General features: G+C 52.8%; 1 protein-coding gene across 1 annotated transcript; it reads left to right on the top strand.

Moving 5' to 3' along the window:
- Nucleotides 1–1968: 1968 nt before the first annotated feature.
- Nucleotides 1969–22643, top strand: LOC135441328 (uncharacterized; the record flags this gene model as incomplete). Its single annotated transcript, XM_064700874.1, has 15 exons — nt 1969–2284; nt 5073–5235; nt 7490–7730; nt 7783–8118; nt 9018–9188; nt 10448–10578; nt 14794–14911; nt 17543–17836; nt 18555–19455; nt 19499–19791; nt 19848–20652; nt 20956–21018; nt 21100–21117; nt 21173–21363; nt 22308–22643. Coding segments are annotated over 15 exons (4377 nt in total), but the record flags the coding sequence as incomplete, so codon positions are not given.
- Nucleotides 22644–23776: the final 1133 nt, after the last annotated feature.

Raw genomic sequence — 23776 nt, 5'->3', positions numbered from 1 at the left:
TTTTTTTTTCTGATTTTATTTCGATTTTTTCTGATTTTTTTTGGATTTTTTTCGGATTTTTTTTCCGATTTTTTTCGGATTTTTTTCTGATTTTTTTTCTGATTTTTTTCTGATTTTTTTCTGATTTTTTTCAATTTTATTTCTATTTTTTCTGATTTTTTTCGGATTTTTTTCTGATTTTTTTTTCCAATTTTATTTGGATTTTTTCAGATTTTTTTCGGATTTTTTTCTGATTTTTTTTTTCAATTTTATTTGGATTTTTTCAGATTTTTTTCGGATTTTTTTTCTGATTTTCTTTCGATTTTTTCTGATTTTTTTCTGATTTTTTTTCTGAGTTTTATTTGGATTTTTTCTGATTTTTTTCTGATTTTATTTTGATTTTTTCTGATTTTTTTTTGATTTTTTTCTGATTTTTTTTGATTTTATTTCGATTTTTTGTGGATTTTATTTCAATTTTTTCTGATTTTTTTCCAATTTTATTTCTGATTTTTTTCTGATTTTTTTTCGATTTTTTTCTGATTTTTTTCTGATTTTTTTCTGATTTTATTTCCATTTTTTCTGGTTTTTTTCTGATTTTTTTTATTTTATTTCGATTTTTTCTGATATTTTTCTGATTTTTTTCCCTTTTTTTCTGATTTTTTTTCTGATTTTATATAGATTTTTTTCTGATTTTTTTTCCGATTTTATTTCGATTTTTTCTCATTTTTTTCTGATTTTTTTTCTGATTTTATTTTGATTTTTTCGGATTTTTTTCGTATTTTTTTCTGATTTTATTTCTATTTTTTGGTGAATTTTATTTCGATTTTTTTCTCATTTTTTTCTGATTTTATTTTGATTTTTTCTGATTTTTTTCTGATTTTTTTCTGATTTTATTTCGATTTTTTCTGATTTTTTTCTGATTTTTTCTGATTTTTTTCCGATTTTATTTCGATTTTTTCTGATTTTTTTCTGATTTTTTTCGGATTTTTTTCTGATTTTATTTCAATTTTTTGTGAATTTTATTTTGATTTTTTTCTGATTTTTTTCGGATTTTTTTCTGATTTTTTGTGGATTTTATTCAGATTTTTTCTGATTTTTTTCAGATTTTTTTCTGATTTTATTTCGATTTTTTTCTGATTCTTTTTCCCATTTGTTTCCCCAATTTTTCCCATTTTTTTCTGATTTTATTTTGATTTTTTGTGGATTTTTTTCCCCCGTTATTTTCCCCTTTTCTCCCCATCTTTTCCCCATTTCTAACGCGGTTTAACCCTTTCCTCGCCAGTGCCTCAGCCCCAGCTTCGCCCCCCTGCGCTGCCTCGCCGGGGGCTCTTTTGGGGCTATTTTGGGGTTATTTTTGGGGGCTCTTTTGGGGCTTTTTTGGGGGTTATTTTGGGGATTTCTTTGAGGCTTTTTTGGGGATTTTCTGGGCAGGTTTTGGAGTGGTTTTGGGGAGTATTTTTGGGGTTTTTTAGTGATTTTTGGGGGGCTCTTTTGGGGTTTTTTGAGGCTTTTTTGAGGCTCTTTTGAGGGTTTTTTTGAGGCTTTTTTGGGGTTTTCTTTGGGGCTGTTTTGGGACTTTTTTGAGGCTCTTTGGGGATTTTTTGGGGGTTATTTTGGGGCTCTTTTGGGGCTTTTTTGGGGTTATTTTGGGGGTATTTTGGGTGTTATTTTGGGGTTATTTTGGGTGTTATTTTGGGGTTATTTTGGGGTTTTTTGGGGTTTTTTGGGGGTTATTTTGGGGAATTCTTTGAGGCTTTTTTGGGGATTTTCTGGGCAGGTTTTGGAGGGGTTTTGGGGAGTTTTTGGGGGGTTTTTAGAGATGTCTTTTGGGGGTTTTTAGGGAGTTTTTGGGGGTTCTTTTCGGATTTTCGGGGGGGTTTTGGGGTTGTTTTTTTGTTTATTGTTCTGGGATTTTTGGGGTGCGTTTTTTGGGCTATTTTGGGTGAATTCCATTGGGTTTCTAACGCGGTTTAACCCTTTCCTCGCCAGTGCCTCAGCCCCAGCTTCGCCCCCCTGCGCTGCCTCGCCGGCAGCTGCGGCCGCCTCCTCACCGGCGGGGGGGGCGGGGCCTCGCCGGCAACTTCCGGAACCTTCGGCGCTGGGGGCGGGGCCTCGCCCGGCGCTGGGGGCGGGGCCTCGCCCGGCGCTGGGGGCGGGGCCTCGGAGCGCTGCCCCCCCCCCGAGTGCGCGGGGGCCTCGCAGTGCTCGCAGTGCCTGAGGCGGCCGCGCTGCGGATGGTGCGCCCGCGCCGGGCACAACGGGGGCGGCCGCTGCCTCGAGGGCGGCCTCAGCGGGCCCCGACACGGTGAGAAACGAAATTTGGGCAATTCGGGATTTTTGGGAATTTTTTGGGAATTTTTGGGGTCAGTTTTGGGGGGATTTGGGACAGTTAAAGTGAGTTTTGAGGGGGTTTTGGGGAGTTTTTAGGTGACTTTGGGGGGTTTTTAAAGGTGGTTTGGGGGGGCTCAGCGGGCCCAGACACGGTGAGAACGAAATTTGGGGAGTTTGGGATTTTTGGGAATTTTTTGGGAATTTTTGGGGTCGGTTTTGGGGGGGTTTTGGGGGGGGTTTGGGGGTCTCAGGTGCGCCCGGGCCGGGCACAACGGGGGCGGCCGCTGCCTCGAGGGCGGGCTCAGCGGGCCCCGACACGGTGAGAACGAAATTTGGGCAATTCGGGATTTTTGGGAATTTTTTGGGAATTTTTGGGGTCGGTTTTGGGGGGGTTTGGGGGTCTCAGGTGCGCCCGGGCCGGGCACAACGGGGGCGGCCGCTGCCTCGAGGGCGGCCTCAGCGGGCCCCGACACGGTGAGAACGAAATTTGGGGAGTTTGGGATTTTTGGGAATTTTTTGGGAATTTTTGGGGTCGGTTTTGGGGGGGTTTGGGGCTGTTAAAGTCAGTTTTGAGGGGGTTTTGGGAGGGTATTGGGGGTTTAAAGGGGATTTTGGGGGTGTTTGGGGGGCTCAGCGGGCCCAGACACGGTTAGAATCGAAATTTGGGGATTTTGGGATTTTTGGGAATTTTTTGGGAATTTTTGGGGTCGGTTTTGGGGGGTTTCAGGGGGTTTGGGGGTCTCAGGTGCGCCCGGGCCGGGCACAACGGGGGCGGCCGCTGCCTCGAGGGCGGCCTCAGCGGGCCCAGACACGGTGAGAACGAAATTTGGGGAGTTTGGGATTTTTGGGAATTTTTTGGGAATTTTTGGGGTCGGTTTTGGGGGGGTTTGGGGTGATTAAAGCGAGTTTTGAGAGGGTTTCGGGGGGTTTGGGGGGGGTATTAGGGGGTTTATAGGGGATTTTGGGGGGGCTCAGCGGGCTCAGACACGGTGAGAATTGAAATTTAGGGAGTTTGGGATTTTTGGGAATTTTTTGGGAATTTTTGGGGTCAGGTTTTGGGGGGTTTGGGGTGGTTAAAGTCAGTTTTGAGGGGGTTTTGGGGGGTTTATATGGGATTTTGGGGGCACTTCAGGGGGTGTTTGGGGGGGCTCAGCGGGCCCCGACACGGTGAGAACGAAATTTGGGCAATTCGGGATTTTTGGGAATTTTTTGGGAATTTTTGGGGTCGGTTTTGGGGGGTTTGGGGTTGTTAAAGTGAGTTTTGAGGGGGTTTGGGGAGGGCATTAGGGGGTTTAAAGGGGATTTTGGGGGGCTCAGCGGGCCCAGACACGGTGAGAAACGAAATTTGGGGAATTCGGGATTTTTGGGAATTTTTTGGGAATTTTTGGGGTCGGTTTTGGGGGGGTTTGAGGGGTTTGAGGGCGGTTTGGGGGTCTCAGGTGCGCCCGGGCCGGGCACAACGGGGGCGGCCGCTGCCTCGAGGGCGGGCTCAGCGGGCCCCGACACGGTGAGAATCCAAATTTGGGGAGTTTGGGATTTTTGGGAATTTTTTGGGAATTTTTGGGAATTTTTTGGGGTCGGTTTTGGGGGGTTTGGGGCGGTTAAAGTCAGTTTTGAGGGGTTTTGGGGGTTTTTAGGTGACTTTGGGGGGTTTTTAAAGGGATTTTGGGGGGCTCAGCGGGCCCCGACACGGTGAGAATCCAAATTTGGGCAATTCGGTATTTTTGGGAATTTTTTGGGAATTTTTGGGGTCGGTTTTGGGGGGGTTTCAGGGGGGTTTGGGGGTCTCAGGTGCGCCCGGGCCGGGCACAACGGGGGCGGCCGCTGCCTCGAGGGCGGCCTCAGCGGGCCCAGACACGGTGAGAACGAAATTTGGGGAATTCGGGATTTTTGGGAATTTTTTGGGAATTTTTGGGGTCGGTTTTGGGGGGGTTTGGGGCGATTAAAGTGAGTTTTGAGGTGGTTTTGAGGGGTTTATATGGGATTTTGGGGGGGCTCAGCGGGCCCCGACACGGTGAGAATCGAAATTTGGGGAATTCGGGATTTTTGGGAATTTTTTGGGATTTTTTGGGATCGGTTTTGGGGATTTTGGGGCAGTTAAAGTGAGTTTTGAGGTGGTTTTGGGGGGTTTATAGGGGATTTTGGGGGGGCTCAGCGGGCCCCGACACGGTGAGAATCGAAATTTGGGCAATTCGGGATTTTTGGGAATTTTTTGGGAATTTTTGGGGTCGGTTTTGGGGGCTTTTAGGGAGGTTTGGGGGGCTCAGGTGCACCCGGGAATTTTTGGGAATTTTTGGGGGGGGATTTGTTGAAATTTTGGGGTTTTTTTTGTCGAAATTTTGAATTTTTCCGTTGGAATTTTGGGGTTTTTTTGGGGAATTTTGGGAACCTCCCCTCACCTGCGGGGTTACCTGTGCCCAGGTGTGACCAACACCTGTGGGACCTTCCCTGGGGTCATTTTTGGGGTTGATTTTTGGGTCAATTTTTGGGGTTTTTTTGTCGAAATTTTGAATTTTTCCGTTGGAATTTTGGGGGTTTTTTTGGGAATTTTGGGGTTTTTTGGGAACCGCCCCTCACCTGCGGGGTTACCTGTGCCCAGGTGTGACCCAGGCGTGCGGGGCCTTCCCTGGGGCCGTTTTTGGAGCTGATTTTTTTTGGTTTTTGTTAAAAATTCGAATTTTTCATTTGGAATTTTGGGGAATTTTGGGGAATTTTGGGGATTTTGGGAACCTCCCCTCACCTGCGGGGTTACCTGTGCCCAGGTGTGACCCAGGCGTGCGGGGCCGGCGGGGTTTGGGCGTTCCTGAGCTGCCCCCCCGAGGACGAGTGCGAGAACGGGCACCACACCTGCGGGCCCAGCCAGGTGTGCCGCGACCTGGCCGACGGCTTCACCTGCACCTGCCGGGCAGGGTACAGCATGGACAGGTGAGAAATGGGGCTGGGACACACCTGGGTGGGGCTGGGACACACCTGGATAGGGCTGGGACACACCTGGGCAGGTGAGGGACACACCTGGGCGGGGCTGGGACACACCTGGGAACTCAGGGACACACCTGGATAGGGCTGGGACACACCTGGGCGGGGCTGGGATACACTTGGGTGGGATAAGGACACACCTGGGCAGGGCTGGGACACACCTGGGTGGGGCTGGGACACACCTGGATAGGGCTGGGACACACCTGGACAGGTGAGAAATGGGACAGGGACACACCTGGGCGGGGCTGGGACACACCTGGGCAGGGCTGGGACACACCTGGGAACTCAGGGACACACCTGGATAGGGCTGGGACACACCTGGGCAGGTGAGAAATGGGACAGGGGCACACCTGGATAGGGCTGGGACACACCTGGGTAGGGCTGGGACACACCTGGACAGGTGAGAAATGGGACAGGGACACACCTGGGTGGGGCTGGGACACACCTGGACAGGTGAGAAATGGGGCTGGGACACACCTGGGCGGGATAAGGACACACCTGGGCAGGTGAGGGACACACCTGGGTAGGATAGGGACACACCTGGGGGCTTCACCTGCACCTGCCGGGCGGGGTACAGCATGGACAGGTGAGAAATGGGACGGGGACACACCTGGATAGGGCTGGGACACACCTGGGTGGGGCAGGGACACACCTGGACAGGTGAGAAATGGGACAGGGACACACCTGGGTGGGGCTGGGACACACCTGGGTGGGGCTGGGACACACCTGGGTGGGGCAGGGACACACCTGGGGGCTTCACCTGCACCTGCCGGGCGGGGTACACCATGGACAGGTGAGAAATGGGGCTGGGACACACCTGGATAGGGCTGGGACACACCTGGGAACCCAGGGACACACCTGGACAGGTGAGAAATGGGCTGGGACACACCTGGGAACTCAGGGACACACCTGGGTGGGGCTGGGACACACCTGGGTGGGGCTGGGACACACCTGGGCAGGTGAGAAATGGGACAGGGACACACCTGGGCAGGTGAGGGACACACCTGGGCGGGGCTGGGACACAGCTGGGTACTCAGGGACACACCTGGATAGGGCTGGGACACACCTGGATAGGGCTGGGACACACCTGGACAGGTGAGGGACACACCTGGGTGGGGCTGGGACACATCCCAAGTAGGCCAGGTGTGTCTCAGGTGTGTCCCAGGTGTGTCTGGGCTATCCCAGCTGTCCCCTCAGCTATCTCAGGTGTATCCCAGGTGTGCCCCAGGTATCTCAGGTGTCCCCAGGTGTATCTCAGGTGTCCCCCAGGTGTGCCCCAGGTATCCCAGGTGTGCCCCTAATGCCGGTGTGTCTGCAGCCGCACAGGTGAGGGACACATCACAGCTATCTCAGGTGTGTCCCAGGTGTGTCTGGGCTATCTCAGGTGTATCTCAGGTGTGCCCCTAACCCAGGTGTGTCTGCAGCCGCACAGGTGAGGGGCACATGACAGCTATCTCAGGTGTATCTCAGGTGTGCTCCTAACCCAGGTGTGTGTGCAGCCGCACAGGTGAGGGACACATCACAGCTAGCCCAGGTGTGCCCCAGGTGTATCTCAGGTGTGCCCAGGTGTATCTCAGGTGTATCTCAGGTGTGCCCCAGGTACCCCCAGCCCTCCCCCCTAACCGCGGTGCCGTTGCAGCCGCACAGGTGAGGGGCATATCACAGCTATCCCAGGTGTCCCCAGGTGTGCCCCTAACCGCGGTGCCGTTGCAGCCGCACAGGTGAGGGGCACATGACAGCTATCCCAGGTGTGCCCCAGCTATCCCAGGTGTATCTCAGGTGTCCCCAGGTATCTCAGGTGTATCTCAGGTGTGCCCAGGTGTGCCCCTAACCGCGGTGTGTCTGCAGCCGCACAGGTGAGGGGCACATGACAGCTATCCCAGGTGTGCCCCAGGTATCCCAGGTGTATCTCAGGTGTGCCCCAGGTATCTCAGGTGTTATCTCAGGTGTGTCTAGGCTATCTCAGGTGTGCCCCAGGTATCTCAGGTGTATCCCAGGTGTATCTCAGGTGTGCCCCAGCTATCCCAGGTGTGCCCCAGGTATCTCAGGTGTATCTCAGGTGTATCCCAGGTGTATCCCAGGTGTATCCCAGGTGTGCCCCAGGTGTCCCCCAGGTATCTCAGGTGTGTCTGGGCTATCTCAGGTGTGCCCCAGGTATCCCAGGTGTCCCCAGGTATCCCCCCTAACCCAGGTGTGTGTGCAGCCGCACAGGTGAGTGCCGCCCCGTGTGCCGCCAGGGCTGCGCCAACGGCACCTGCCTGGAGCCCGACAGGTGTCGCTGCCACTTCGGCTTCGTGGGCGGGGACTGCGCCACGCCCTGCGCCTGCAACGGCCACAGCGACTGCGCGGGGCCCGCCCAGAGAGACACCTGCCTCAGGTGTATGAACAACACACAGGTGAGCTCACCTGGGCTCCAATTGGGGTTACCTGGGGGTTACCTGGGGGTGGGGACTGTGCCACGCCCTGTGCCACGCCCTGCGCCTGCAACGGCCACAGCGACTGCGCGGGGCCAATGGAGAGGGACACCTGCCTCAGGTGTATGAACAACACACAGGTGAGCTCACCTGGGGTTACCTGGGGGTGTTACCTGGGGGGGGCGGGGACTGTGCCACGCCCTGCGCCTGCAACGGCCACAGCGACTGCGCGGGGCCTGGAGCCACGGATACCTGCCTCAGGTGTATGAACAACACACAGGTGAGCTCAGGTGGGGTTACCTGGGGGGTTACCTGGGGGGGCGGGGACTGCGCCACGCCCTGCGCCTGCAACGGCCACAGCGACTGCGCGGGACCGACAGCGAGGGATACCTGCCTCAGGTGTATGAACAACACACAGGTGAGCTCACCTGGGGTTACCTGGGGGCGTTACCTGGGCTTGGGGGGGCGGGGACTGTGCCACGCCCTGTGCCACGCCCTGCGCCTGCAACGGCCACAGCGACTGCGCGGGGCCAATGGAGAGAGACACCTGCCTCAGGTGTATGAACAACACACAGGTGAGCTCAGGTGGGGTTAACCCAGGTGGGGTTACCTGGGGGGTTACCTGGGGGGGCGGGGACTGCGCCACGCCCTGCGCCTGCAACGGCCACAGCGACTGCGCGGGGCCAATGGAGAGAGACGCCTGCCTCAGGTGTATGAACAACACCCAGGTGAGCTCACCTGGGCTTACCTGGGCTCCAGGTGGGGTTACCTGGGCTCAGGTGAGCTCTGGGTTGGGTTACAGGGGTGGGAGTGGCTTGGTTGGAGTGGGGACACCACACCTGGAACACACCTGAGCTCACCTGTGACGCACACAATGACACACCCACAGTGACACACCCACCTGTAACACACACAGTAACACACCTGTGACACACCCACAGTGACACACCCACAGTGACACACCTGTGTGTGACACACCTGTGACACACCCACAGTGACACACACACCTGTAAACACACACACACAGTGATACACCTGTGACACACCTGTAACACACTCACAGTGACACACCTGTAACATACCTATGACACATCTGTAACACACACACAGTGACACACACACCTGTGTGTAACACACCTGTCGTTACCTGTCGTTGCAGGGCCCGCAGTGCCAGCAGTGCCGCCCGGGCTTCGTTGGCTCCGCCCTTTCCGGCGGCTCCTGTCTCACCTGTGACACACCCACAGTGACACACCCACAGTGACACACCTGTAACACACACACTGACACACCTGTTCTCACCTGTCCTTACCTGCGCAGGGCCCGCAGTGCCAGCAGTGCCGCCCGGGTTTCGTTGGCTCCGCCCTTTCCGGTGGTTTGTGCCTCCCCTGCCGCTCCTTCTGCCGCGGCCGCGCCGACGTTTGCCTGAGCCGCGCCCACCTGGAGCGGCACCGGCGCGACCCCGCCCGGCACCCGCTGGAGGCGCACCTGGTGAGAGACCGGGCACACCTGAGAGGGGATACATGGAAAAAACTGGGTGAAATTTGGGTGGGAAATGGGGATTTTGGGGTTTGGGGTTACCTGGGTGCACCTGGTGAGCGCACCTGGCACACCTGGCACAGCTGGGGGCACCTGGGCACACCTGGGGGCACACCTGGGAGGGGATATATGCCAAAAACTGGGTGAAATTTGGGTGAAAAATGGGGATTTTGGGGGGTTTGGGGTTACCTGGGCACACCTGGTGAGAGAGACTGGGCACACCTGGGCACAGCTGGGAGGGCATACATGGAAAAAACTGGGTGAAATTTGGGTGGGAAATGGGGATTTTGGGGGGTTTGGGGTTACCTGGGGGCACCTGGGCACATCTGGGGGCACACCTGGGGCACCTGGGAGGGGATAAATGCCAAAAACTGGGTAAAAAAAAGGGGATTTTGGGGGTTTGGGGTTACCTGGGGGCACCTGGGAGGAGATACATGGAAAAAACAGGGTGAAAAATGGGGATTTTGGGGGGTTTGGGGTTACCTGGGGGCACCTGGGCACACCTGGGAATGGACAAGCACATCTGGGCTCACCCAGGGACACACCTGGGCACACCTGCAAGTACCTGGAGACATCTGGGGATGGACAAACACACCTGGGCACACCTGGGGACACCTGGGCATGTACAAACACACCTGGGCACACACCTGGGCATACCTGGGGATGGACAGACACACGTGGGCACACCTGGGACACATTTGGGGCACACCTGGGCACACCTGGGGATGGGCAAACACACCTGGGCACACCTGGGGACACCTGGGCACACCTGGGCATGTACAAACACACCTGGGCACACCTGGGCACACCTGGGCACACCTGGGCATGGACAAACACACCTGGGGACACCTGGGACATGTTTGGGTTACAGCTGGGCACACACCTGGGCACACCTGGGGACACCTGGGGATGGGCAAACACACCTGGGCACACCTGGGCACCAACAAACACACCTGGGCACACCTGGGACACATTTGGGGCACACCTGGGCACACACCTGGGGATGGGCAAACACACCTGGGCACACCTGGGCATGTACAAACACACCTGGGCACACCTGGGACACATTTGGGGCACACCTGGGCATGGACAGACACACCTGGGCACACCTGGGACATGTTTGGGTCACACCTGGGCACACACCTGGGCACACCTGGGGATGGACAAACACACCTGTGCCCTCACCTGTGCCCACCTGTGCCCACCTGCAGCTGCACACGTGGGTGCCCGAGGGCCCCAGCGAGGCGCAGGCCGTGTGCGTCAACTGCCAGGACAACAGCGTGGGCGACAGGTGCGACACCTGCCGGGCCGGGTTCTTCATGCTGGATGGCACCTGCACCAGGTGAGGCACCCGGGCACACCTGGCACGGGAAAACTGGGGAAAATTTGGGGAAAAACGGTGAAAATTCGGGGAAAATCGGTGAAAGTTCGGGGAAAATCGATGAAAATTTGAGGATTTGGGGACACCTGAGCACACCTGAGCACACCTGGGGATGGAAAAAAATGAGAAAAAAATTGGACATAAAATGAGAAAAAATTTGGGAAAAAATATGAGGAAAGTTTGGGGAAAATCAGTAAAAATTTGGGGAAAATCTGCGGAAGTTTGGGGAAAATAGACAAAAATTTGAGAATTTAGGGACACTTGGGCACACCTGGGCACACCTGGGCACACCTGGGGATGGAAAAAAATGACACAAAAAATGAGACAAAAAATTCGAAAAAATTTGGGAAAAAAATATGAGGAATGTTTGGGGAAAATCAGTGAAAATTTGAGGATTTGGGCACACCTGGGCACACCTGGGCACACCTGGGCAGGGACAGGTGCGACACCTGCCGGGCCGGGTTCTTCATGCTGGATGGCACCTGCACCAGGTGAGGCACCCGGGCACACCTGGCACGGGAAAACTGGGGAAAATTCGGGGAAAAACGGTGAAAATTCGGGGAAAATCGGTGAAAATTTGGGGAAAATCGGTGAAAATTTGAGGATTTGGGCACACCTGGGCACACCTGGGGATGGAAAAAAATGAGACAAAAATTGAGAAAAAATTTGGGAAAAAAATATGAGGAATGTTTGGGAAAAAATGTAGAAATTCGGTGAAAATTTGGGGGAAAAATCGGTGAAAATTTGGGGAAAATTGACAAAAATTTGAGGATTTGGGGACACCTGGGCACACCTGGGCACACCTGGGGTTGGAAAAGAATGAGACAAAATTGGACAAAAAATGAGAAAAAAATTGGGAAAAAAAATACGAGGAAAGTTTGGGGAAAAATTGAGAAATTCGGTGAAAATTTGGGGAAAATCGGTGAAAATTGGGGAATTTGGGCACACCTGGGCACACCTGGGCACACCTGGGCACACCTGGGCAGGGACAGGTGCGACACCTGCCGGGCCGGGTTCTTCATGCTGGATGGCACCTGCACCAGGTGAGGCACCCGGGCACACCTGGCACGGGAAAAGTGGGGAAAATTTGGGGAAAAATCGGTGAAAATTTGGGGAAATTCGGTGAAAATTTGGGGAAAATCGGTGAAAATTTGGGTGAAAATTTGGGGAAAATTGGTGAAAATTTGGGGAAAATGGGTGAAAATTTGGGGAAAATCGGTGAAAATTTGAGGATTTGGGCACACCTGGGCACACCTGGGGATGGAAAAAAAATGAGACAAAAATTGAGAAAAAATTTGGGAAAAAAATATGAGGAATGTTTGGGGAGAATCAGTGAAAATTTGGGAGAAAATCGGTGAAAATTGTGGGAGAAAATCGGTGAAAGTTTGGGGGAAAATCGGTGAAAATTTGAGGATTTGGGCACACCTGGGCACACCTGGGCACACCTGGGCACACCTGGGCAGGGACAGGTGCGACACCTGCCGGGCCGGGTTCTTCATGCTGGATGGCACCTGCACCAGGTGAGGCACCCGGGCACACCTGGCACGGGAAAACTGGGGAAAATTCGGGGAAAAACGGTGAAAATTCGGGGAAAATCGGTGAAAGTTTGGGGAAAATCGGTGAAAGTTTGGGGAAAATCGGTGAAAATTTGGGGAGAATCGGTGAAAGTTTGGGGAAAATCGATGAAAATTTGGGAGAATCGGTGAAAGTTTGGGGAAAATCGGTGAAAGTTTGGGGAAAATCGATGAAAATTTGGGGAGAATCGGTGAAAGTTTGGGGAAAATCGACAAAAATTTGAGGATTTGGGGACACCTGAGCACACCTGGGCACACCTGGGGATGGAAAAAAATGAGAGAAAAATTGGACATAAAATTTGAAAAAAATTGGAAAGAAAATATGAGGAATGTTTGGGAAATTCGGGAAAATTGGTGAAAATTTGGGGAAAATCGGTGAAAGTTTGAGGATTTGGGGACACCTGGGGATGTGAAAAGAGGAGACAAAAAATGAGGAAAAATTGGGAAAATTTTGGAAAAAAACTTGGGAAAAATTGGGAAAATTCTGGAAAAAACATTGGAAAAAAATTGGGAAAATTTGGAGCAAAGTTGCAAAAATTGGAGGAAAATATGGGAAAAAATTGGGAAAATTTTGGGAAAAAATTGGAAAAATTTGAGGAAAATTGGGGAAAGTATGGGAAAAAAATGGGGAAAAATTGGGAAAAATTTGGGGAAAATTTGGGATGGCATTGACGTGATTGGTGCCCACGTGTGGGCAGGTGCCAGTGCAACGGGCACGCCGACACCTGCAACGAGCTGGGGGAAATTTGGGGGAAAAATGGGGAAAAAATAGGAAAAAAATCATGAAAAATCTGGAAAAAAATGGGAAAAAAATGGGGAAAATTTGGGAAAATTCGGCATGGCATTGACGTGATTGGTGCCCACGTGTGGGCAGGTGCCAGTGCAACGGGCACGCCGACACCTGCAACGAGCTGGGGAAAAATGGGGAAAAATAGGAAAAAAATCATGAAAAATTTGGAAAAAAATGGGAAAAATTGGGAAAAAAATGGTAAAAAATTGGGGAAATTTAGGAAAAATGTGGGGATGGCATTGACGTGATTGGTGCCCACGTGTGGGCAGGTGCCAGTGCAACGGGCACGCCGACACCTGCAACGAGCTGGGGAAAATTGGCAAAAATTGGGGGGAAAAATGGGGATAAAATAGGAAAAAAATCATGAAAAATCTGGAAAAAAATGGGAAAAAATTGGGAAAAAATTGGGGAAATTTGGGAAAAATGGGGATGGCATTGAGCTGAGTGGTGCCCACCTGCGGGCAGGTGCCACCTGCAACGAGCTGGGGGAAATTGGCAAAAATTGGGCAAAAATGGGGAAAAAATAGGAAAAAAATCCTGAAAAATTTGGAAAAAAATGGGTAAAAATTGGGAAAAAATGGGAAAAAAATTGGGAAAAAAATGGGAAATTTTGGGCAAACCAGGGAGGGTGGCATTGAGGTGATTGGTGCCCACCTTTTGTCAGGTGCCAGTGCAACGGGCACGCCGACACCTGCAACGAGCTGGGGAAAAAGTGGGGGAAAAATAGGAAAAAAATCATGAAAAATCTGGAAAAAAAATGGGAAAAAATTGGGGAAAACTTGGAAAAATTTGGGAAAAAATTGGGAAAATTTGGGGAAAATTTGGGATGGCATTGATGTGATTGGTGCCCACGTGTGGGCAGGTGCCAGTGCAACGGGCACGCCGACACCTGCAACGAGCTGGGGGAAAAATGGGGAAAAAATAGGAAAAAATCATGAAAAATTTGGAAAAAAATGGGAAAAAAATTGGGAAAAAAATGGTAAAAAATTGGGGAAAATTGGGGAAAAATTTGGGATGGCATTGACGTGATTGGTGCCCACGTGCAGGCAGGTGCCACCTGCAACGAGCTGGGGAAAATTGGCAAAAATTGGGGGGGAAAAATGGGGAAAAAATAGGAAAAATGTCATGAAAAACCTGGAAAAAAATGGGAAAAATTGGGAAAAAATGGGAAAAAAATTGGGAAAAAAATGGGAAATTTTGGGCAAACCAGGGAGGGTGGCATTGAGTTGATTGGTGCCCACCTGTGGGCAGGTGCCAGTGCAACGGGCACGCCGACACCTGCAACGAGCTGGGGAAAAAATGGGGAAAAAATAGGAAAAAAATCCTGAAAAATTTGGAAAAAAAATGGTAAAAAATTGGGAAAAAATGATAAAATTTGGGGAAAATTTGGGCAAACCAGGGAGGGTGGCATTGACGTGATTGGTGCCCACCTTTTGTCAGGTGCCAGTGCAACGGGCACGCCGACACCTGCAACGAGCTGGGGGAAAATGGGGAAAAAATAGGAAAAAAATTAGAAAAAATTGGAAAAAAATGAGAAAAAATTGGGGAAAAATAGGAAAAAAATTGGGGAAAATTTGGGAAAAATTTGGGAAAATTTAAGATGGCATTGACGTGATTGGTGCCCACCTGCGGGCAGGTGCCAGTGCAACGAGCTGGGGAAAACTGGCAAGAATTGGGGAAAAATGGGGAAAAAATAGGAAAAAAATCAGAAAAAATTGGAATAAAACTGGGAAAAAATTGGGAAAAAAAGGGGAAATTTTGGGCAAACCAGGGAGGGTGGCATTGAGTTGATTGGTGCCCACGTGTGGGCAGGTGCCAGTGCAACGGGCACGCCGACACCTGCAACGAGCTGGATGGCACCGGGTGCCCGTGCCAGAACAACACCGAGAGCGGCGCCTGCCCCGAGCGCAGAGACTGCTACCGGCACCAGGTAACGCACCTGGGCACACCTGGGCACACCTGGGCATGGCTGGGCACGGCTGGGCACACCTGGGGGCACCTGGGGGGGAGAAAATGGGGAAAAATGGGGGAAAAACGGCGAAAATTGGGGGGAAAACGGCGAAAATTGGGTGAAAATCGGTGGAAATTTGGGGTTTTGGAGGGAAAATTGGGAATTGGGCACACCTGGGCACAGCTGGGCACAGCTGGGGGGGAGAAAATGGGGGGAAAACGGCGAAAATTGGGGGAAAATCGGTGGAAATTTGGGGGTTTTGGAGGGGAAATTGGGAATTTGGGCACAGCTGGGCACACCTGGGCACGGCTGGGGGGAGAAAATGGGGAAAAAATGGTGAAAATTGGGTGAAAATCGGTGGAAATTTGGGGGTTTTGGAGGGAAAATTGGGAATTTGGGCACACCTGGGCACACCTGGGCACAGCTGGGGCACGGCTGGGGGGGAGAAAATGGGGAAAAACGGCGAAAATTGGGGGGAAAAATGGTGAAAATTGGGGGAAAATTGATGGAAATTTGGGGGTTTTGGAGGGAAAATTGGGAATTGGGCACAGCTGGGGAGGAGGAAATGGGCGAGAAATGGAAAAAAAAGGGAGAAATTTGGGATAAAATTGGGGCAAAATGGGGAAAAAAAAAAAAAAAACCATAAGTGTAGGAGTGGTTCCAGAACCTTCTCCAGGGGTTCTGGTGGGGACGTGGGGATGGAACCCAGCAGGTTCCTCAGGGTTCTGCTGCCTCCAGCATGGCCTGACCTCAACCCCAATGATGTCCATGATCTCCATGACCCTGACCACGCCATCCTCGGTGTCCCCGCAGTGCTCTAAGTGCCAGAACCTTCTCTAAGATGTCCTGGTGGGGACGTAGGGATGGAACCCACCAGGTTCCTCGAGGTTCTGGTGCCACCAGGATGCTCCAAACTCAATGTTGACGATCTCAGTGTTCTCCATGACCCTGACCATCCCATCCTTGGTGTCCCCAAATCCAGAATCCATTCCAGAACTTCTCTAAGATGTCCTGGTGGGGACGTAGGGATGGAACCCACCAGGTTCCTCAAGGTTCTGCCGCCTCCAGGATGCTCCAAACTCAGTCCCAATGATCTCAGTGACCTCCATGACCCTGACCATGCCATCCTTGGTGTCCCCAAATCCAGAATCCATTCCAGAACTTCTGTAGGGGGTTTTGGTGAGGACATGGGGATGGAACCCACCAGGTTCCTCAGGGTTCTGCTGCCTCCAGGATGCTCCAAACTCAATGTTGATGATCTCAATGATCTCCATGACCTCACTGGTGGCATTTCTGGTGTCCTCGCAGTGCTCCAAGTGCCAGAACCTTCTGTAGGGTTTTGTGGTGAGGACGTGGGGATGGAACCCAGGAGGTTCCTCAGGGTTCTGCTGCCTCCAGCATGGCCTGAGCTCCATCTCAATGATCTCAGTGACTTCCATGACCCTGACCATGCCATTCCTGGTGTCCCTGCAGTGCTGCAAGTGCCAGAACCTTCTCTAAGATGTCCTGGTGGGGACGTAGGGATGGAACCCACCAGGTTCCTCGAGGTTCTGCTGCCACCAGGATGCTCCAAACTCAACCCCAGTCACCCCAATGTTCTCCATGACCCTGACCACGCCATTCCTGGTGTCCCCGCAGTGCTCCAAGTGCCAGAACCTTCTCTAAGATGTTCTGGTGGGGACGTAGGGATGGAACCCAGCAGGTTCCTCAAGGTTCTGCTGCCTCCAGGATGGTCCAAACTCAATGTTGATGATCTCAATGTTCTCCATGACCTCAACCACGCCATCCTTGGTGTCCCCGCAGTGCTCCAAGTGCCAGAACCTTCTGTAGGGTTTTGTGGTGAGGACGTAGGGATGGAACCCAGCAGGTTCCTCAGGGTTCTGCTGCCTCCAGCATGGCCTGACCTCAACCCCAATGATCCCCATGATCTCCATGACCTCACCGGTGGCATTTCTGGTGTCCCCGCAGTGCTCCAAGTGCCAGAACCTTCTGTAGGGTTTTGTGGTGAGGACGTGGGGATGGAACCCAGCAGGTTCCTCAGGGTTCTGGTACCTCCAGCATGGCCTGATCTCAGTCCCACTGATCTCCATGACCTCACCAGTTGCATTTTCGGTGTCCTCGCAGTGCTCCAAGTGCCAGAACCTTCTGTAGGGTGTTGTGGTGAGGACGTAGGGATGGAACCCAGGAGGTTCCTCAGGGTTCTGGGGCCACCAGGATGGCCTGATCTCAGTCCAATGTTCTCCATGACCTCACCAGTTGCATTTTCGGTGTCCTCGCAGTGCTCCAAGTGCCAGAACCTTCTCTAAGATGTCCTGGTGGGGACGTAGGGATGGAACCCACCAGGTTCCTCAGGGTTCTGGTGCCACCAGCACCCTCAGAACCTCTCTTTTTCCAACCCCAATGTTCTCCATGACCCTGACCACGCCATTTCTGGTGTCCCCGCAGTGCTCCAAGTGCCAGAACCTTCTCTAAGATGTTCTGGTGGGGACGTAGGGATGGAACCCAGGAGGTTCCTCAGGGTTCTGGTGCCACCAGGATACTCCAGACTCAACCCCCATGATCTCAATGTTCTCCATGACCCTGACCACGCCATCCCTGGTGTCCCCACAGTGCTCCAAGTGCCGCGACTCCTTCCAGGGCCACCCCGTTGGTGGCCAGCAGTGTTACCGGGTGCTGGTGGTGGAGCAGGAGTACTGCCTGGACCCCGCCTCCCAGTCCCACTGCAGAACTGGCTCCAGAACCTTCTCCAGGGGTTCTGGTGGGGACGTAGGGATGGAACCCAGCAGGTTCCTCAAGGTTCTGGTGCCACCAGCATGGCCTGACCTCAACCCCAATGATCTCCATGGCATCTTTGGTGACATCAGAAGTGCAGAACTGGTTCTAGAACCTTCTCCAAGGGTTCTGGTGGGGACGTAGGGATGGAACCCAGCAGGTTCCTCAGGGTTCTGGGGCCACCAGCACCCTCAGAACCTCTCTTTTTCCAACCCCAATGATCTCCATGACCTCACCCATGACATTTCTGGTGTCCCCGCAGTGCTCCAAGTGCCAGAACCTTCTCTAAGATGTTCTGGTGGGGACGTAGGGATGGAACCCACCAGGTTCCTCAGGGTTCTGCTGCCTCCAGGATGGTCCAAGTGCCAGAACCTTCTCTAAGATGTTCTGGTGGGGACGTAGGGATGGAACCCAAGAGGTTCCTCAGGGTTCTGCTGCCACCAGCATGGCCTGATCTCAGTCCCACTGATCTCAATGTTCTCCATGGCCCTGACCACGCCATCCTTGGTGTCCCCGCAGTGCTCCAAGTGCCAGAACCTTCTCTAAGATGTTCTGGTGGGGACGTAGGGATGGAACCCAGCAGGTTCCTCGAGGTTCTGGTGCCACCAGGACGCTCCAAACTCAGTCCCAATGATCTCAATGTTCTCCATGACCTCAACCATGACATGTTTGGTGTCCCCGCAGTGCTCTAAGTGCCAGAACCTTCTCTAAGATGTCCTGGTGGGGATGTAGGGATGGAACCCACCAGGTTCCTCAAGGTTCTGGTGCCACCAGCACCCTCAGAACCTCTCTTTTTCCAACCCCAATGTTCTCCATGACCCTGACCACGCCATCCTCGGTGTCCCCACAGTGCTCCAAGTGCCGCGACTCCTTCCAGGGCCACCCCGTTGGTGGCCAGCAGTGTTACCGGGTGCTGGTGGTGGAGCAGGAGTACTGCCTGGACCCCTCCTCCCAGTCCCACTGCTTCCCGCCGCCCCAGCGCCGCCCGCTGCCGCCCGGCCGCTCGGTGCCCTTCGCCGTGCAGCCCAAGTTCACCAACGTGGACATCCGCGTCACGCTGGACGTCACCTTCGGCGCCGTGGACCTCTACGTGGCCACCGCCTACGACACCTTCGCCGTGGACGTGGAGCCGGGCACGGGGCGGCACCGCGTGCGCCTGCAGGCGCCTGGCGGGGGCGGTGGTGGGACCTTTGGGGGCTTTGGGACCTCAGGAACCGGTGGTGGCACCTTTGGGACCGGTGGTGGGACCTTTGGGAGCTTTGGGAGCTCAGGAACCTCAGGAACCGGTGGTGGGACCTTTGGGACTTCAGGAATTGGTGGTGGGACCTTTGGGGGCTTTGGGAGCTCAGGAACGTCAGGAACCGGTGGTGGCACCTTTGGAACTTCAGGAACCGGTGGTGGCACCTTTGGGACCGGTGGTGGCACCTTTGGGAGCTTTGGGAGCTCAGGAACGTCAGGAACCGGTGGTGGCACCAGTGGGACCTTTGGGACCGGTGGCACCTTTGGGACTTTTGATGGTCAAGGAGAGGACACCTTTAAGACCTCAGGAACCGGTGGTGGGACCGGTGGTGGGACATTTGGGAGCTTTGGGACCTCAGGAACCGGTGGTGGCACCTTGAGGTCTTCAGGAACCGGTGGTGAAACCTTTGGAACCGGTGGTGGCACCTTTGGGAGCTTTGGTGGCACCTTTGGGACCTCCTGGACTGGTGGTGGCACCTTTGGTGGTGGCACCTTTGGTGGTGGCCCTGCAGGTGCTGGGGCCGCTCCCACTGCTCTGCCCGGCCTGGCCGGAAGTTCTGGAGCTCCTGGAGCTGCTCCTGGTGGTCACAGTGGTCACTCTGGTCAAGGTGATGACCCCAGAACCTTTGGTGGCCCCAGAGGTGATTTCAGTGGTCATGATGGTCACCTTGGTGGCCAGACTGGTCACGGTGGTCAAGGTGATGACCCCAGAGCTTTTGGTGGCCCCAGAGGTGATTTCAGTGGCCAAACTGGTCACGGTGGTCACTCTGGTCAAGCTGATGATCCCAGAACTTTTGGTGGCCCCCAGCCCCACCTTGGTGGTCACTCTGGTCACGGTGGTCACTCTGGTCACTCTGATGACTCCAGAGCCCTTGATGGCCCTCAAACTCACCTTGGTGGCCAGACTGGTCACTCTGGTCACAGTGGTCACTCCGATGACCCCAGAACCTTTGGTGGCCCCAGGGGTGATTTCAGTGGTCACATTGGTCACAGTGGTCACTCTGGTCAAGGTGATGACCCCAGAACTTTTGGTGGCCCCAGAGGTGATTTCAGTGGTCACGATGGTCACCTCGGTGGCCAGACCAGTGGTCACTCTGGTCACAGTGGTCACTCCAGTGGTCACTCGGCCGCCCCCCCGGCCGCGCCCTCGCCCAGCGCCGCCGTCCCCGCCCTGCTGGAGGAACGCGCCCACGGCCTGGTCACCTACCTGACCGTGTCCCACCCCGTGCCCGCCCTGGTGGTCCGGGGGGTCCGCGACCGCCTGGTCCTCACCTACCCCCACCAGGCCCACCCGCTCAAGTCCACGCGCTTCTACCTGCTGGTCCTGGGCGGTCCAGAACCTTCTCAGGGTCTGCTGTTCTTCAGGCAGGACCAGGCGCACATCGACCTCTTTGTCTTCTTCTCGGTCTTCTTCTCGTGCTTCTTCCTGTTCCTGGCCGTGTGCGTGCTGCTCTGGAAGGCCAAGCAGGGCCTGGACGCGCGGCACGAGCGGCGGCGCCACCGCCAGGAGATGTCCAAGATGGCGGCGCGGCCCTTCGCCAGGGTCACCGTGTGCTTCCAGCCCTGCTGGGGCCACCGCGAGAACCTGCTGGAGATGGCGGTGGGCGCCAGGGCTGCTTGTGCCGGGGGCGGGAGCCAGGGTTTGGGTGGTGGGAACCAAAGTTATGGAGGTCATCAAGGTTCTGGAGGTGGGAACCAAAGTTATGGAGGTGGGAACCAAAATTCAGGTGGTTATCAAAGTTTTGGAGGTGGACATCAAGGTTCTGGAGGTGGACATCAAAGTTATGGAGGTTCTCAAGGTTCTGGAGGTGGGAACCAGGGTTTGGGTGGTGGGAACCAGAGTTATGGAGGTGGGAACCAAAATTCGGGTGGTTATCAAAGTTTTGGAGGTGGACATCAAAGTTATGGAGGTGGGAACCAGGGTTTGGGTGGTGGGAACCAAAGTTATGGAGGTGGACATCAAAGTTATGGAGGTGGACACCAAAATTTTGGAGGTTCTCAAGGTTCTGGAGGTGGGAACCAGGGTTTGGGTGGTGGGAACCAAAGTTATGGGGGTGGGAACCAAAGTTATGGAGGTGGACATCAAAATTTTGGAGGTTCTCAGGGTTCTGGAGGTGGGAACCAAAGTTATGGAGGTGGGAACCAAAGTTCTGGAGGTCATCAAGGTTCTGGAGGTGGGAACCAAAGTTATGGAGGTGGGAACCAAAGTTATGGAGGTGGGAACCAAAGTTATGGAGGTGGACATCAAAGTTATGGAGGTGGACATCAAAATTTTGGAGGTTCTCAAGGTTCTGGAGGTGGAAATCAAAATTTGGGTGGTGGGAACCAAAGTTACGGAGGTGGGAACCAAAGTTCTGGAGGTGGACACCAAAATTCGGGTGGTGGACACCAAAATTTTGGAGGTTCTCAAGGTCCTGGAGGTGGGAACCAAAGTTCTGGAGGTCATCAGAATTTGGGTGGTGGAAATCAAAGTTTTGGGGGTGGAAATCAGAATTTTGGGGGTTACCAAAATCTGGGCGGCGGAAATCAGAGTTTTGGGGGTGGACGTCAAAATTTGGGTGGGAATCAGAATTTTGGGGGTTCTCAAGGTTCCGGAGGTGGCCACCAAAGTTCTGGGGTGGGACAGAGGAATTTGGGGTCGGGCAACCAAAATTTGGGGTCGGGAAACCAAAATTTGGGGTCCGGCCACCAAAACGTCAAATCCGGGAGCCAAAATTCGCCCGTGGAGCCCCAAAATTGCCAAAATTTGTCCTCGGGGGGTCCAAACCCCCCAGCCCAACCTCGGGACCCCCAAAATTCCACCTTGGACCCCCAAAATTCTCATTTTGGCCACCGAACTTCACCTCTGGACCCCCAAAATCCTCTCCGGGACCCCAAAATTTCACCTTCGGACCCCAAATTTTCATCTTTGGACCCCCAAAATCTCCGTTTTGGCCACCAAACTTCACCTTTGGACCCCAAATTTTCCCCTCTGGAGCCCCAAAATCCTCTCCGGGACCCCCAAAATCTCCGGTTGGGCCACCAAAACCCCATTTTGGACCCCAAAATTTCACCTTTGGACCCCAAAATTTCATCTCTTGACCCCAAATTTTCACCTCTTGACCCCAAATTTTCACCTCTTGACCCCAAAATTTCACCTCTGGACCCCAAATTTTCACCTTTGGACCCCAAATTTTCTCCTCTGGACCCCAAAATTTCCCCTTTTGACCCCAAATTTTCCCCTTTGGACCCCAAATTTTCCCCTTTGGACCCCAAATTTTCCCATTTGGACCCCAAATTTTCCCCTTTGGACCCCAAAAATCCCCATTTCCCCCCCCAAACCTCCCCTGCCGACCCCCAACCTCTCCGCTTTGGCCCCGCCCAGGCCCCCCCCGCCAAAAGCTCTTTGGTTCCGCCCAAGGGGGCGGGGGCGGGGGCGGGGCCGGCGCGGCGGGGGGCGGGGCGGTGGGCGGGGCAGGGGGCGGGGCCGGTGACGTTGGAGCCGACGGAGGACGGCGTGGCCGCGGTGGCGACGCTGCTGCTGCAGCTGCCGGGGGGGCCCGGGGGTCCCCCCAGGGCCGCGCTGGGCTCGGCGCTGGTGGCGCTGCGGGCCGGGGGCGACTTCGGGGGCACCGAGGGCAGCCGGGGGGCGGGGGCGGCCCCCAGGAAAGGGGCAGGGCCGGGGGGCGCCGCGCTGGAGTTGACCTCCATGGGCATCTGAAAATTTGGGGAAAAAATTGGAATTTTTTTGCTTTTTTTTTAATTTTTTGGGATTTTTTTCTTCATTTTTGGGGGATTTTTTGGGGGGATTTTTCGTGATTCTTGGGGATTTTTTTAGGGAATTTTTGGGATTTTTTTCGCGATTTTATTTTGATTTTTTGGGATTTTTTTTTCGATTTTTGGGGGATTTAATTCGGGATTTTTGGGGGATTTCTTAGTGATTTTTTTGGGGATTTTTTCGGAATTTTTGGGGAATTTTCTGGGATTTTTTTCTGTATTTTTGGGGGTTTTTTTCAGGATTTTTTGGAATTTTTTCCTATTTTTTTGGGGTATTTTTCGGGATTTTTTTCACTATTTTATTTTGATTTTTGGGGGGTTTTTTGGGCCATTCGGGGGCACCGAGGGCAGCCGGGGGGCGGGGGCGGCCCCCAGGAAAGGGGCAGGGCCGGGGGGCGCCGCGCTGGAGTTGACCTCCATGGGCATCTGAAAATTTGGGGAAAAATCGGATTTTTTTTGCGATTTTTTGGGATTTTTTTCTGAATTTTTGGGTATTTTTCAGGATTATTTTGGGGGGAAAATTTTCGTGATTCTTGGGGATTTTTAAGGGATTTTTTCTGTATTTTTTGGGGATTTTTTTCAGGATTTTTTTTAATTTTTTCGTGATTTTTTGGGATTTTTTTCGGGATTTTTGGGGAGTTTTTTCGGAATTTTTGGGGAATTTTCTGGGATTTTTTTTCAGGATTTTTCGGGGCTTTTTTCAGGATTTTTTTTTAATTTTTTCCTATTTTTTGGGTGATTTTTTGGGGGTATTTTTCCGGGATTTTTTTCGGGGTATTTTTCGGGATTTTTTTCACTATTTTATTTTGATTTTTTGGGGGATTTTTTCTGGATTTTTTGGGGGGATTTTTTTTTTCAGGATTTTTTTGAATTTTTTCGTGATTTTTTGCGATATTTTTCGGGATTTTTTTTCGTGACTTTGGGGAGTTTTTTTGGAATTTTTGGGGATTTTTGGGGGTTTTTTTTCTGTATTTTTGGAGATTTTTTTTCCGGGATTTTTTGGCATTTTTTTCGGGATTTTTTGGGGATTTTCTTGGGATTTTTTCACGGTTTTTTGGGATTTTTTCAGTATTTTGG

The sequence above is a fragment of the Zonotrichia leucophrys genome, unplaced genomic scaffold (assembly GCF_028769735.1).
Source record: "Zonotrichia leucophrys gambelii isolate GWCS_2022_RI unplaced genomic scaffold, RI_Zleu_2.0 Scaffold_242_78445, whole genome shotgun sequence".
In the NCBI taxonomy this organism is placed as follows: domain Eukaryota; kingdom Metazoa; phylum Chordata; class Aves; order Passeriformes; family Passerellidae; genus Zonotrichia; species Zonotrichia leucophrys.
The sequence above is the reverse complement of the archived record's forward strand: the minus strand, read 5'-3'. Positions and strand labels throughout refer to the sequence as shown.